Genomic DNA, 15,368 nt, shown 5'->3' on the forward strand with positions numbered 1-15,368 from the left:
CAGGAGCCGGTGGAAATTACTCGTTTCACCTTAAAGACACAAACCTTTGAACACTGTGGCGTCATCACAGACCCCTCAGTATATAGAAACAGCTCCTAAGCATTTAGGTTGACCTTTAAGTCTTACACACTGCATTTTGTCTACTTAGGTTTGATCTGAAATAGTCTCAAAAAGTCTCACATTGTTTAATAACTAATTCCATTACACGACACGGCGGTCATTCAAACCTCATTCATGACAACAGTCATTGTGCAGTCGTGCCAACAAAGCATCAACAACGACCCTGAAATAAGTACAGCGACATCCTGAAGATTGAATCATTCTCTTGTAGGGTATAAAAGTAATTGAGTTAACAGAAAAGCAATGGCAGTGTTGCATCACGTCACCCTGCCAATTCAGTCTAAGCAATAATAGAAAAGTGAGTTGTGACAAAAGCGTTGAAGTCCTTAGCATTGACACCAAAGTACCAAAGTACGGCAAACCTACAGCTTTACCTTACTTACACAACAACGCACATAGGAAAGTACATCCTTGGACACAATACATCTCGTCTGTTTTGTTCGTTAGCCTCCGGTTGCTTTAGACAAGTCTAAAAATACATCCCATAAAGCATCAACATGCACCTAAATGCTTCCCCTTCCTGTTCATGAAGCAATTAAAAAAAACTGTTATTGCTGTGCTCAAACCCTCCACATGTTGCCGCTTAGTGTTACTGGTTCACGACGCAAACCACAACGGTGATCCAGAAAAGCACACACACACACACAAAGATCAATATTTGAGGAAGTTGTGATATGTGGTTATTAGGTAAACAGTGAGGTCTGAGGGAAAATGTCGGTAGTTCCACCCACAGGCAGATGCTGTGGTGTTCAATGCTACAGTTACACCACTAGATACAAGTGATCCATTGATACATTGTGATTCACAACATCATGTAACCCTCTTCTTTGTCTGCATATGTATGATTTAGCAGCAATCCTAAATCCACACAGCAACAAGTGCTTTAGCCCTTCTTCTTCTCAATTTTGAAATATGAATATCAATAGGCTGCGGACCTTGGAATGTGTTCCCGAAGGCGATGGCAAGTATAACTATTTCGTATGGCTTATTTATGACAATTTCAGCATTTTGTTTACCCTAGTTTCATCAAAGAACCCCTCAGTAGCACATGTGGGTCGTTCCAAGTACCTTTCTTTGTCTGCACTCAACATAACATAAACATGGTTAGACTGGAGTGATGTCATCCCTTTGTGTCCCGACTCAGAATGAATGAGAGATTTAGTCGGTGCTTGTTGTGTAAAGTAAAGTCTTAGAATTTTGCGGGGAATAAGCGCAAGAAAGGAGGTTTGTTTTGCTTTGAAGATAATTGAGCGATTGGTAATTGAACAAAGGAAGAGAAAGATTGGGGAAAGTGCACAGGATTGCAGTTTCTTCTGATGGATACATGTGGCAATTACAGAAACTTACTGGTTTCTGTGGAAAAGCCCATTAAGACCTTCTAACGTTCATGGCATGAATCAAAGAAAACAGCATTTGTTCCGTTTCATTTTCATCAAGATAAATAATCGGCGAGGAACAAATTGACACCGAGTTTGTGAACGTGGAAGTTCAAGCGTTAACCCGATAAAACACCAGAATTCCAACAAATAAAACTTACCTTTGATTAATGTGACATTTATTTTGAAATCCAAAAAGCCAATTTATGCTTCATTTCATCTGTAAGAGGCGACTGTAGTTCAGTTTACACCGGATAACACGCTGTAACACCGAGCGCAAGGCAGGAGGAGAATTTTAAACACGTGCTCCTTGGAAGCCTGTTTATTAAAACTTCATTTACTCTGTATGTGCACTCGCTACCACACAAGACAATGGAAAATTATAAATCATGTCCCAATTTTTGCTTCTTGATCTCCGGTCAAATCTGTCAAGCTGGCGAGAGGAAATTACAAAATTTGGAAAGGTGTTCGGTTTGACTTATGACGTGTGGCGCAAAATACGAGGCGTTCCATCCATCAGAACTCTTTCTCCTCCCTCTCCGCTCCCATTAATATGGCACGTTATCGCAAGGCAACAGTAATGACTTGATTAAGTACATTGTTTGTTATGAGAGCCGTCCTCATCTCGGGCTCGCATCGAAATGAAGATTTATGTCAGAGAGGCAAAAGCTTTACGACGTACTCCATTATCATAAAAAGTCAATAGAGCATAAGAAAACTCTTCAGACAACAAAATCAATACACCTCCGTGGGCATCAGCTCTCGTTTCCCCCCGCAGACAGCTCGTACAAATAAGACCAGACACATGGTGTGAGCCCGTTTGAGTCCCAATATTTGGGTACACATTCATTACCACGTGTGCTATGAATTCCCTAATCTGTAGAGAATCAAAGTACATTTAAATGTTTGTAATATGTCTTCAAGTCTCCATACTTCTACGGACTGTAATAACAACTCCCAGCACAGTTCTGCTTAGAGGTTCTCACAGGTACATGAGCGCATCAACATGGTAACCCGGAGCTGAAACGTTGCTCACTCTGTACCTGTAAGTGTTAAAACAAAAAGGTCTAAGTGTCTTGCGTTAACCCCGTGCAGACACAGCAGAAGCCTTATAAAACCCACGCATACACGCAAACCGCTTCGTTCCCTTGCCTACCTGTAGCCCTCGTCTCCTCAGAATGCTGGACTTGTCCATGATACGGAGCCCGACTTCCTTCTCATGCCTCCTTTACCGGTGCATAGCCATGCTGCACTGCCTCGCTCCAGCCTCCTGCTCCCTCCCTCAGGCTAAATCTGATCTTAGCAGCTGCTTAACACTTCCATCAGAACTTATCTGATTGGAGGGGTGCAGTCAGCTGACACCTCCTCTTGCTCCTTTTCTGTGTAACTTCAGGAGTGAAGGAGAGATGAAGCGAGAGAAAGGGAGAGAGGTGGGTGGGTGGGTGGGTGGGGGGGGGTGGTTGGGGGCGGGAGAGGAGATAGGCAGGTCTAATTTAGCGTAGCAATGGGTGGGGGGAAACTGTGGGCATGTGGGGGCCCTAAAACTCATTTCTCTGAGCAGCCACGCTTTTTGGACACCCGAGGTGACCATGAAAATGAGAGGATATCCTTCCCAGCATTGTTCTGCCTCAACCTTTACAATGAATCTGGCATCCTGTCTGCAGCGAGCAGACAAACAGGCTTCAGTGGTCCTGTTGCACTCATTGTCATCCGGTCACTTGAATTTAGCCTATAGATGCCACAACATGAAACAGAAAGCAGACCGCAGCTTGAATTAAAGATGTTGGATCGGGAGAAGGACAAACCCACGTGAAACAGTTTTGTCTGTACTGTATCGCAGAACACAATTTCTGTTTAAGTAAAATGGATTGTTTGAGTTAATTATCCTACAAATGCATAATCTAGATATTAAATTTGTGGGGGAAATTATTGATTCATTGCCTTAATTGGAGTGGACCCGATGTTTTAACCCGCAAATACATGAGGTTTCCTTCATTCAGCAACACAAATCTGAGCCATTATCGTGCTGGCAATCAACTGTACTTGACCACTGCAGTCTGCTGTCACACACACACCCCGGCAATGTACGCAACTGCATTTCCTGTGTCAATTTCCGACAATTTCATGCAAAGCCTCCATCTATTACGGCTGATTCCGGCAGCACACAGATGAGTTCCGAGGCCGTCAGCAAGTGACCGCATATCTTCACACTCACTAACTCCATGTCCTCACACTTTACACCCCTACGGAATTATTAGCATTTGGAAAATGAGTTGTTTCCATTGCGTTGGTGCCAATTTTGTCCTGCTATTTCGCAGTCTGTCTCTTTTTTGGCCCCCCCGTCTTCCTTTTTCACCCCCCCACACACACACCCCTCCTCTCAGTCATTTCCATTCACTGTGGTACTGCTCCGTGAATATTAAGTGGGCCCCTTCCATTCTCCTCATCTCCAGCCGAGCTCAAATGATTTCTCTCAGCAAACACAACCAAGAATTGTAGCTTTTCACTTTGGTTTGTGGCGGAAGTGAACGGGAGATTGACAGACAGGTGACCGCTTCAGAAACTATTTTTCAGTCCGTACGTCAGAAGACTGCTGGAGTGTTTGGGTGGCCGGGTGACAGTCATTTGTGCTGCTGTGCTGATTGGAGAGCAGACAGTAGAAAGCCCGGGTCTGCGCTCCGGTAATCAGGCTGTTTTGTGAAAACGATTAAAACCTCCGAAGGGGGATTATAGTCGTCAATTCTTTCAATTTGAACAAAGCCCTCCAGATTACGAGTGGAAATTAAAGATTCCTGTGACCAAACTGACTAGTCTCGAGTCCCTGCTCAGTCTGTGGCTCCTTAAAGAATTAAGAAAAATCCACTTTGGCCTACGGATGAAGATGAGAAGCTGCAGGAAAAACCGAGGGCGATGGGTCATTTATCTTCTTCAACAAAGAAAATTAATCCCATTATCCCTAAACTGAAAGGAAACAGTTGCCACAATGTTCACAGCTGCCTCGGAAAATAATGTGTACTGTAGCATGTCTCCAATAAGGATTTAAATGTCAGCAGATGACCTCATGGGTAAAGGGCAAAAAGCTGCGACATCAACCTTCTCCACCGCTTTGAAGGTGGGTTCAGAGACAGACAGTGTTTGCCAGTGACCTTGGTGCAGGACCACAGCACAGCGTCTGGGGGAAGTCCAGGGGTTGTCTATGACTCATTTCCTCCTGGCAGGTTGGCAGCTGAGGTCGTTTCCTCTCTGCCTATTGACAAAAAAGCGAGAGTTGGCACTCAAAGCATGCAGAGAGTGCTGATTGAATGACCCACTGCCTCTGGTCTGGCTGAGTTTATCTGACCTAGAGATCCAAAGCAGAAATGGACTGGTGGGATCGTGGGATGAGGCCTGTACAGGAGAGAAAGTGCCCTGTGCATTGGGCTCTGTCAATTCCCCTGAATATGAAGCAAAACAAACAATCTGTCAGTCCAAAGCCAAAGGAACGAGGTTGTAACTGTGCGTGATAACGGCGCCTTTAACCTTGAAAGAAAAGTGCAAAGGTAGTAACTCAGGAGAACCAATGGCTCCAATAAATCAATCTCAATTCATCTCTGGCTTTTCAATTTTAAATAAATTGGAATAACCATGTAAATGTATGCATTCATGAGACGACATGGCTGTCAGCTTGAGTCCACTTGGAAAATCCTCTGGGCTCCCCCCCCCCCCCGATTCATTCTCCTCACTTTCAAAGAAACACAAAGTCACATTGCACATAAAACACATCACATTCAAATCTCAGAGGAGAGAAAATTGTATCTCAAACAGAGCAGATGACAGGGGTCTAACGGCTCGGCTGCATCTACTTTATCAAGAGTGACAGCTTCATTTACATCACACTCATGTGTACAGTAACCGTCTCTGGGTTTGTGATTTTAAGGTGTGGAAGGTCGCTGTGTATGCTCGTCTGTGGAACATGACAGCTGAGGTAGACGAGAGGAATGTGGATGAAAGCAGCTCATGAACATTGGATAGTTTGGGTTTTTGTGCAATATGTTAAGAGATATTCCTCAGTGTGCTGGAAACACACGATGCTGAAATCTCTGCAGCTTCTACACAGTCTCAAGATATTTAGCTGCATAAGGAGCTAAATGTGAACTGTTTATTTAAATGACAGCATTGACTCTTCATCTGTGTAATGATTTACAAATGATTTGCCAAAGAGACTTGTTTTCTGTCTCCCATCCCGAGGTCATACAGCAGGAAAGAAGGGAAAAATCATGGACGGGGCAACAGCAAACTCCAACAAGCAACACAACAAGTATTTCTAGGAAATACATTTAGCTAGAGGGAGGATATTTCTGTTAAACTAAATGAGGTAACGGAACAAAATGGATCCATTGCTGAGTACAGATCTGTTTTCCTAATCTAGTCTTGTTTGTGCGCACACACCACACACCTCGTTTCCCCCCAGCGCAAATAGGAACAATGGCACAATGCTACGGCGTGTCATTTGAAAATGACACGTGGAGGTTAATTGTCTATGTGTTTGGCTTTAAGTAATCTTGAAGGTGTGAATGCCGTCGCGGGCTGTGAAAACCAGCATCATTAAAACTGCGGCGTCTTCTTCCGACAGACACTGTTTCGTAGCTTATTGATGGGCGTCCCTACATTTTCAACTATGAGCCACAATCTACATCAACAAACAGTCGGTCAACAAACATTTCCTCAAGGACATCGTTTACTATAATTAAGAGGCCGAACCCCAGTCAACAAAAGGCACAACATCAGGATTATGACAGTCTTATCTCCATATCACACCAGAGGGTGGGGTATTGATTTTCTGCCAGAGAGCATCATAGCCAAGAGGGATGAGCCACGTGTCAAAGAGCCATGCACACCCAGGGGCAAACTGGTGGAGCATAAAGGAGTAAATAAGGCAAACAGCACTACGAGGAGTCCTGCGAGTCAATGAGGCAGAGCGTAGCTGAGAAAGACAAAGGGTTCCTTCAAGCAGCAATCAAAGTGCGGCCAAATAGGAAGAGATCAAGGACGGGACCATAGAGGAAGATTCCCGTTTTGTTTTATACGCTCCAGCATTGAAAAAGATGGATATGTGGAATCAATCAATACCTATAGATGAAAGAAACTTCAACCTCGCCATGGTGAGCAGAAGCAACAACACAGTGGCTTTGCACTATAGGAAGCTAACAAAGACATTTCCTAACTCTTGTGTTACAACAAAATATTGTCAACCACTCACAGGCTCAAAGTACAAAGACATCGGTGTGGGTTCTTTATGGACTGAAGAGCTGTGGTAGTGGAACAATATGAAGTAAATCAATTCACTTACCACCACAGTCGACCTGTTATAACGTTGTGTTTTGTGAAAAGCAGCGATACAGATGCAAAATTGTCCATTGTTCATGTCTCCACTGAACAGGAGCCAAACTCAATGGTAGCAATTCAATCGCTTTAGACACTGACAAGTCTGCCCCGCTATGCTTAAACTGACTGTGCACAATGGCAGGAGCAAGGGTTCTTTATAAGTCAAGGAATAAAGCCACTCTAATAGCACATTCCATTCACCTGTGTCTCTCCAACTCACGAGTTCTAGTTTGATTGCCATCGAGAATGGATAGAATGGACGTGTGAAGAATGACACGGTATGAAATACTCAGCTGGAGACAGACACACACACACAAGGGTTTACACTGCTTATACTTTTCAAATTGAAAATCGAAAAAATCAACAGATAAAATGAAGAGGTGGAGAAAAAAAAACACCTTCCATTCAGTGGGTAGAAAGATAAGCATGGTTCTTTTCTCTCAGTCCTCTACCAAGGTCAACTGATTCACCATTTCTTCTGAGCCCAGACTGCAGGCGGGATAATGCGGCGGCTGTAGATGCACCCCCCCCCCCCCGAGGCGTCGACACCGTACTGACAACAGCAGCGTGAGATACTTTTTGATTAAATGGATCGGAGCTTTTGAAGAATAGGTTCAGAGAAAGTTCTTAGGACCTCACAGTCCCATTTCTGAAGACAGTCCAGTTCTCTTATACTACCTACATGCACAAGGTATACCAAACACTGGAAAAATGACAACACGTATGAGATATGTGCCACGCGGGAGCAAAAACATCAGAATTGAGTCACTTATACCAAGGCGGTGTAGCTGTACCATTATATTGATTCAGGGCTTCAGAGACTTGACAGGTACACTTTGAGATCAAATATCCATTACGTTCAATGTGACCTGATGAATGGCGTAACCGTCTTTGTGATGGAGAGATCTGTAGATCCGTGCACGGCGCGTTTTCACTGCCGTATAGTTTATTCATTCCCGGGTAGAGGGGAAATTGGACACCAGGGGGAACAATTCACCCTCCGTAGCAATCACCTGCCCTGCTGAAGTGTCCCCGAGTAAATCAGTGGATCCCTACCAGCTCAGAGAGAGTGTGTGTCGCCGATGTCATGGTCTGACCTTCTAGTGATATTTGGAGAGGGAAAACTACACTGCATGGAGGAATCAACACAGCATTGTTATAAAACGGAAACACCAACATTTTCAGGCAAAAGTAAAGATGTCAAAGATGAATGAGGTCATATTATGGAGTGTTTGCACTGTAAGGCATTAAGCAGAGGGCTTCATTTGATGCCGTAAGAAGCCACAAAAAGACACTGTGTCCCATTTGAAAATGCTGAGGAGAATGCACTAGCGCCCTCCAGTGTAGAGAAATAGTTGACACGAGCTGCCCTGTCCTGTTCTTTTCTAAAAGGCACCAGAAAAAAAAAAATCACTCAGTCGGGTCACAGTACTGGCTTTTTGTTATTCTTGTAAACTGGTTGGCAATGAAAGCCGACGCCGTCTGGGATTTGTTTTGATATTTCCAGATTAGGGTGCAGCACCTAGTTGGCTGGCCGGCCCATTCAGGTTACTCACGGTGATATGAGTCAGTGACCAAAACATAACAACACACAGCTAGTCCAATCACCTACACAAACACAATGTATGACTACACACTGGCACAGGCTTCAGACGATTGATATTACATGGACCTTTTCTCTTAACAGATACTGGGGACACACAGGGAATGAGTCAGTGCTTAACAGCGGCGGATCGGCCTGTGCTTTTGATTAGATCTCACTCCTGAGACAAAGCCATCACGATTCAGCCAATCCAACCGACTATCAGTATTATCTGATGGAACGCCGTAGGACACGCTGCGCTGAAGGTCACCGCTGTCCTCATGATGTCATCCAGTGCAGAATAGAGATACATTTAAGTTTAAAAATCTAAATCTTTGGTCGTCTTCTAGGTTTATTTTGGTTTATTTAAGTGTATGCAAAATATTCTTCCGTACATGCATATCTGTTTATTTAGTGGCAAGGGTTTTAAGAATGTATGAAGTCTATTTCTAAATGTTTTTACCTCGCCATCCACTTGAGTGCGTGGAATTGATTTTTTTACATCACATCTTACTCATTTGTAGTCACTTTGGGGCTTTATAATATTCCCTTGTCTGTTCCAAGAGCATCAACAGGTGTAGGGGACACCAATTCTGTGTTTTCTATCTATTTTGAAACAATGGATATTAATAATAGATACACAGAACTTGTAATAATCCAATAAAACTGTTGTGATCGAGGGAAAATGTTTTAAATTAAAAAACAAATTGTGTTTCATCCATTCATCTACCAGTCCAACAGATGAGGTAATGGGAATCTGCATTCTGCCTGGGGTCAGGATGCAGAACACTGCGGCTGGGTTTGGGAGTCAGGAAGTACTCACAAGGCTGGAGGTGAGAGAAGGGTCAGACTTCCCCAGGTTCTGGGAGGACAAGCGGACCAGGTTAGAGATCTCGGATGACGGGGAGCCTGCTGTGGATGCCTGCTGGAGGTTGGTATGCAGCAGGAGATACTTTCCTGCAGAGAAGCAAAATATGTGTGAGTTTGAAATGAAAACTAATATAGATACAAACAGGCCCTTCAGTGGTCAACATGCTTTGCTCGTTTGCTATCTTACTGGATCAAAACTAGGTCATTAAAGTCATTTTTTGAACCTACAGTCTTGGCTCCTTTGGTCCAAATTCAGTGAATGAGTTGTTACTTCTGCAAACCTGTCGTAGAAGTCATTGCTGGCCTATTCGAAGCAAAAGTTAAGTCTTGCTTGAAATCTCATTGCCTCCTCTTACGTGATAAAGACGCGCTGCCTTCAGGTGACTGAACAAGAGAACAGAGTGCATAAAAGACTGCATGATGAGGAGATGGGGACTTATTGCACCTGTGCTTCTGAGGAAGCAGGCGAGTGGATTCCGATCACTGGCATTTGTTTGTGTGTTTGTTAGAGACAGGTGGTGGAGGTGCATGTGTAGCATCTCTTGTAGTGTATAGTATGTGAGATAACATACACAAATAAACCACCCCAGAGCTTGAGACCCTTCCCATAAAAAGGTCTAGTGCTTTTGCAACAGTCTCTATCAGAGTGCAATTGTTGTGTCTAAATGAACCTCTTCTACTTTAGGATAAAATAAATGAACCGGAGAACGACTCAACAACAACAACAGGGGTATGAAAATGTCTGATGAATCAACAAGTCCCACCACTCTCTGCCACCCACCTATGAGCAGTTAGAGAGTTTTAAAGAGTCCGTTTACACAAGAGAGTCAAAGCCCCTGAAAGTGCAGGTTGGCCAATAAAAAGCTAAAGAGGGACAAAGTGAATAAGCCCATTAAGAGCTCACTGACAAACCTGACATGATGTGTTCACAGCAGCTGCACACTTCGAGCTCTCAAGGTAAGTTCATTTCTAAATGCACCCCAAGCTCTACATGAATAGCAGGGATACAGTATGTTTATATACTGTGTTATGTTGGTGCCAGTGTGGTTTCATCTAGTCTTACATTTCAATACGAGAGGATTTCACACAGAACACCAAGACATGAGGATTCCACGGAGGGTACAGCGATGAAACAGAGTTTAAACATTAGATAAGCTACACTCTTGTCTGAAATTAATTACTTCCCCTTCTGCAACAGGCTCTCCGTGAAACGAAGAACCGTTCCAAGAAGTGTCATCATCTTTTATACACGTGTATATTTCCATTTCCTGTTCAAGGAACCACTCCAGAAGACGAAGAGAGACGAGGATTAACAATCTTGGCGACAAACAGGAAGACCAGTAGAGTGTGCTAACAATACACAGACAGAGAATATCTCAAGATGGCATAGCTCGGGGTGTGTAGGTGTTCATCAGCTGAGTTAAGCTTTCACAAGTTGGAATAGCAAATTATATAAAGTCCCTGACTACAAAACTGAAGGTGCAAAATACCAAACAACATGCCTCGAAAGTAGGATAAGACAAACAGGAAGTGGAGCACGGTGTCTGGAGTGGTGTTTATCCAATGTAGTCTGCAAAAATTGACTTTATTGCTTAATTTTTTGTGGTCAGATAAAGTTAGCTAGTGTATTGGGATTTACTTTATCAAAGAAAACAATGAAAGCACCAACAACTTGGTTTTTTTGACAAGTGTCCACCAAAAGGAGCTGTTATACTGAGCAATATTACAAGTGCAACAGTGCCCCTCTATCCAAAAGGCCAGGTTAGGTAAACAGGCCGAGAGTAAACACTGAAATATGGTCGGCCACATTCAAGTTTGACTGATGAACGTTTCCTTTCCACCGCCTCAGAGCAGCGGTTCCCCCGCCTGTGTGGACCTTACTCGTTTTTGCATCTACGCTGCATGACGAAGTGTTCTGTGAATAAACTACATTTTGTAAATGATAAATGATTTCAGTCTTTCATTTAATGTTATTCAAACACACCCAAGTTGAAATGCAGATGAAGCCCCAATGAAGAGGCTTAAAGTGGAGACATGTATCGATTGCCACAAACACTACTTATAAATCAACTGTACAATTAATGTGTTGCAATTAGTTCCACTCCTTCTACCACGAGTGATGCACACTTCACATCAATGTTGACCATTTTCCAGCTGTCGGGTTTTAGATCTGTCTTTTCTTTCCTTCAGATTCATTGGTTTCCATTTCCTCCTCCATGGCACATCAATTCACAGAGATCTGACTCTCGAGATCCCTCACAATTTCTGCTTTCAGAGTTTAATAATCAAGATAATAAAGTAACCCTTAATCAAGGGAAAACATTGGTCTTCGCAGTACAGGTGATAAATACAGTATAGAGATGATACATATAATGTAGCTATCTAACATATTTAACAGCTGTTTGTTTTTCTGTTTTCATCCTGATCACTGAAGAGAACAGAAGTGAAACCAAACAGGATGAGGAGGGAGAACTGTGCTACTTCCTTCCTTACTGTCAAATGTTTTAGGGTGTGATGCTCTCAAAAGATCCTAACATGATGGAAATCTCTGCCGAGGCACAAGTCATCACTTCTGGCAAGGGGGGGTGGGGTTTGGAAATACAGACAGAGAAGTAAGGACCACTCAAGATGTCCAGGTCAATGGAACGTCAGCATGAATTCCCTCTGTGCATTTCCCAAACTTGCACTGATTCCTAACCCTAACCCTATCAAGAACACCTCTGAGTTCATCTCAACAAAGACCTTCTTTGCTTGACAGTACTATCAGAATCACCTCAAGGTAACTGAGGCTCAGCTGGCAAAAGCACATTATTCCAACGTGGGGCTGCAGATCCCTTACAGCTAGTACACTTCTAGTACACTTATACTGTATATGTTATCACATAATCACCCCTTCACAAAGTTAAAAACATCCCATTCATTCCCCAGGGCATTGAAAACATAGAAACTATTGTAACATTAGCAGATGTAAATAGTCTCTGATATGAGAGCAAACACTGGAATTTGATAACAGTGCTAGAACTTCTAGAAAGTCTGAGATGTTATCTTGGTTTCTTAGTGAAGTATTATCTTAAAGTCATGCTTTCAATGGAGTTTACCTTTCTGTAACATTAACCTTGACTGTGTTTTCCCCAGTGTTTGTCTGGGTTATAGTTGATATAGTAATAGGTAGATGGGACATAAGTAGAAAGCCAAGTACCGCCAATATGTAGCTACGGTTATGTTGTTTCAGCAGGGAAAAATGGTTTTGAGAATTTTCGACTGAATTTGCACGCTAAATCTTTTTTAAACATGTAACTTCAAATTAACGACAGTAAAAGTCTGAACCACTGGCAAAAATCCGAGGATTGTTGGGCCTTGGCAGAGGTATGTCCTCACTGAGTGGAATCTTGTTAAAGCCCTGTTGTAAAGCTTAAGCATGCCTTAACTATTCAAGGACTTTGAAGCGAGGAAAATCTTAAATCAACGGGACCTCATATAATAAAAACAGGTCAAGGAAAAGTAATTTGCTTTATGTCACTTTATCTGCCTTGTTTTATGTAGACCAACTGGTCAAGGTAATGCTCCCATTTAAAAGCACACAACCGTTCAATGGCTGTGGGCAGGTCAACACGTTTATCAGTGATGTAAAAAGTCCTTCACGTAAACCTCACAAGGAAAAACAAAGTGTTCAAGGCTCTGAAACACACTATTTGTCAGAGAGCATCCCCGACTTTGGATTGGACGCAAACAAGGGTGAAGACGCTGTAAAGAGCCATACATATAAAACTGTCCTATGGGGCATATTTACTGTATCTATGGCCAATCTCTCAGAGTGCCTTTGGTTCTGGATATAAATGTGATACAGCTGGTGCATTTCAATACTGGTTCTTACAGAATTATTGTGGCATTTAATAAAGCCTATTAAATTTCAGTTCATAGCTCCTGCACCCGAGGAATTCAGACACAATCATTTTTTCTACTACTCTATCGGCCCAATCAGATATCTAGGCTAGTGTGACATCACTCGTGTAGACTTTATGAATTGTATACATGTGGTGGTCTAAAGCAGCCCAAATACTTGTGACACTGTGTAGAGGGGAAACATAAATGAAAATGAAAGCATTACCAGTCAGGCCGCCTCCTAGACTCCTTCTTCGGACATGTTTGCCATCGTCGTTGAGGTAGCGCTTAAATTTTAGAGCAGGATTGAATCCAGTCAACTCTGGGTTACTGGACTTCCGGAAGGATGTGGAGGGAGGATACAGGATGTTGTCCAACTAGAGAAAAAGAAGGGGGAAAAAGGATGGATGATTATGGAAAAACAATATATGTTGCACTTTGGACATCACAATCTAAATGCCATGGACTCGTTTGGATCGCGCTGTGTCCCGCGATGGTACATGTGTGAGACCTTTGATCCTCAGTCAAATCTGCACTACAATAAGCAATGTGTGTTGACGCCAAACCAAGAACAACCAAGAAGCTCCATTGGCTTTGTGTGTAGCCAACATCTCATGACCTACGACAGGGAATTCTGGGATGTCCTCCAATTCAGTTTACAACTTAGCACCGATTGTATTTTATGATTTGGCTGACATTTGTACTTTCAAAGCATTTATCTGATGTCATTGTCCACTGCTAATAAAAATACCATTTGGTCCATAAAAATAGAATTTGACCAGCCTCGCATATTGAGCTCCCAGGAGATAATGACCTTGCATGAAACTCTGACCACATAACAATGCACAGCGGTGAGGAAGCCGCCCTGCCCAAGAATACAAGGATACGTGGCTCATAGTGTGTATTCTCTGAGAGGAAAGACCCTGCTATTCCATGAGATAATTCATGATCCCATTAATATGACTGAGAACTAAATCAGTGTGCAAATGAATATATTTCCTGTGCTTTGGTTTCTATAATGGGAGTGAAATCAGTATCATGCGATCCTTAATATGGGAACACAGAATTTCATGTTCTATAGTACAACAGATGCAAAACATTGAGATCTCAGTTACAGGGTGATCAAGGGCTTGTAGCTCTGCCTCAAGCTTACCCACAGAACTAATGGGGTTTAACCATCTCATGACCCAGACACACTGGAGCTCCAATACAGTTGATGATTGTGCAAGTCTGCCATCCCTGCTGCTCTGATCTGATCATGGAAAACACGTGAAAAAGAGGAAGAGGCACCATGCCACTGGCCATGCCTCGAAACCAGAAGAAGAATTATGGGGAAATGTTATTCTCACCGAGACACAACACAAGAATCTGTTTACAGTATATATATAGAGAATATGGGTCACAAAAGAATGGCTTAATAGATGTAATGTTATGTCATGACGTGCTGTATTGAGAATAAAGAAGAGATAAATCCCAGAAGTGCAGGTGTGCTCTATTTGGAAATGATCAGTCTAACCTGAAGAACAGGGATTTTTTAAACACTGTTTTTATTGACTGTATTTCAGCTGTACGCCCACAAAGTCTGCACAGGACTATACGTGTCCAAACCACACTGTGCGTTCGCTGACTGAACTGTGAGACTTGATTGTGAGTATTTAATATGCAGCTTTAAGGTTCAAGGCATTTACAATACACAAATGCATGCTACTGTTCTACATCATTGACTGCTTGTCCACAAAAGAGAAAACACTAAATAAATAAACTCGTGCAAAGGTGAATGGCAGTTTCTACTTTGTCGGGCACTGTTGCTGCTCTAATCAGACCCAATATAAACAGAGCGAGGCATAACACACCCACTGTGCCAATGAGTCATAATGGAACTTTGCCTAATACTTATAAACCACGATGACAGACATTAAGCAGTCTCCTTTCAAATGTCTGTTCAAATGTAAATACAATGAATCGAAAAAATAAACCTTCCCATCTGCAACCTTCCTTGGTCCTTACAAGAGACATTTTTACATAAGAAGGTACAAGATCCTGAGATCATGTTTTCTGAGACAAATATTCAGATAAATAATATAATAGTAATGATAAATATAATAATAAATGGGTGATATAAGAGATGGACAGGAGTTAAGGCAATTTCTAAGGACACTGATAATAATGGCGTC

At 42.6% G+C, this 15,368-nt stretch overlaps 1 protein-coding gene across 7 annotated transcripts in view; it reads right to left on the reverse strand.

Annotated features, from left to right (window-relative positions):
* mast4 (microtubule associated serine/threonine kinase family member 4) overlaps positions 1-15,368 on the reverse strand; it is a 64,292-nt gene that overhangs the window by 39,917 nt on the left and 9,007 nt on the right. For all 7 annotated transcript variants that reach the window (XM_076164152.1, XM_076164151.1, XM_076164149.1 and 4 more), the window contains exons 2-3: positions 13,421-13,571; positions 9,266-9,399 (exon numbers count right to left, since the gene is read on the reverse strand). In XM_076164152.1, coding sequence (XP_076020267.1) covers positions 9,266-9,399; positions 13,421-13,571 — 285 coding nt within the window. The remainder of the gene's footprint in view (positions 1-9,265; positions 9,400-13,420; positions 13,572-15,368) is intronic.

This window comes from Genypterus blacodes, unplaced genomic scaffold, assembly GCF_046128005.1.
Source record: "Genypterus blacodes isolate CSIRO-AG114 ecotype Tasmania unplaced genomic scaffold, CSIRO-AGI_Gbla_v1 ptg000133l_1, whole genome shotgun sequence".
Lineage (NCBI taxonomy): Eukaryota > Metazoa > Chordata > Actinopteri > Ophidiiformes > Ophidiidae > Genypterus > Genypterus blacodes.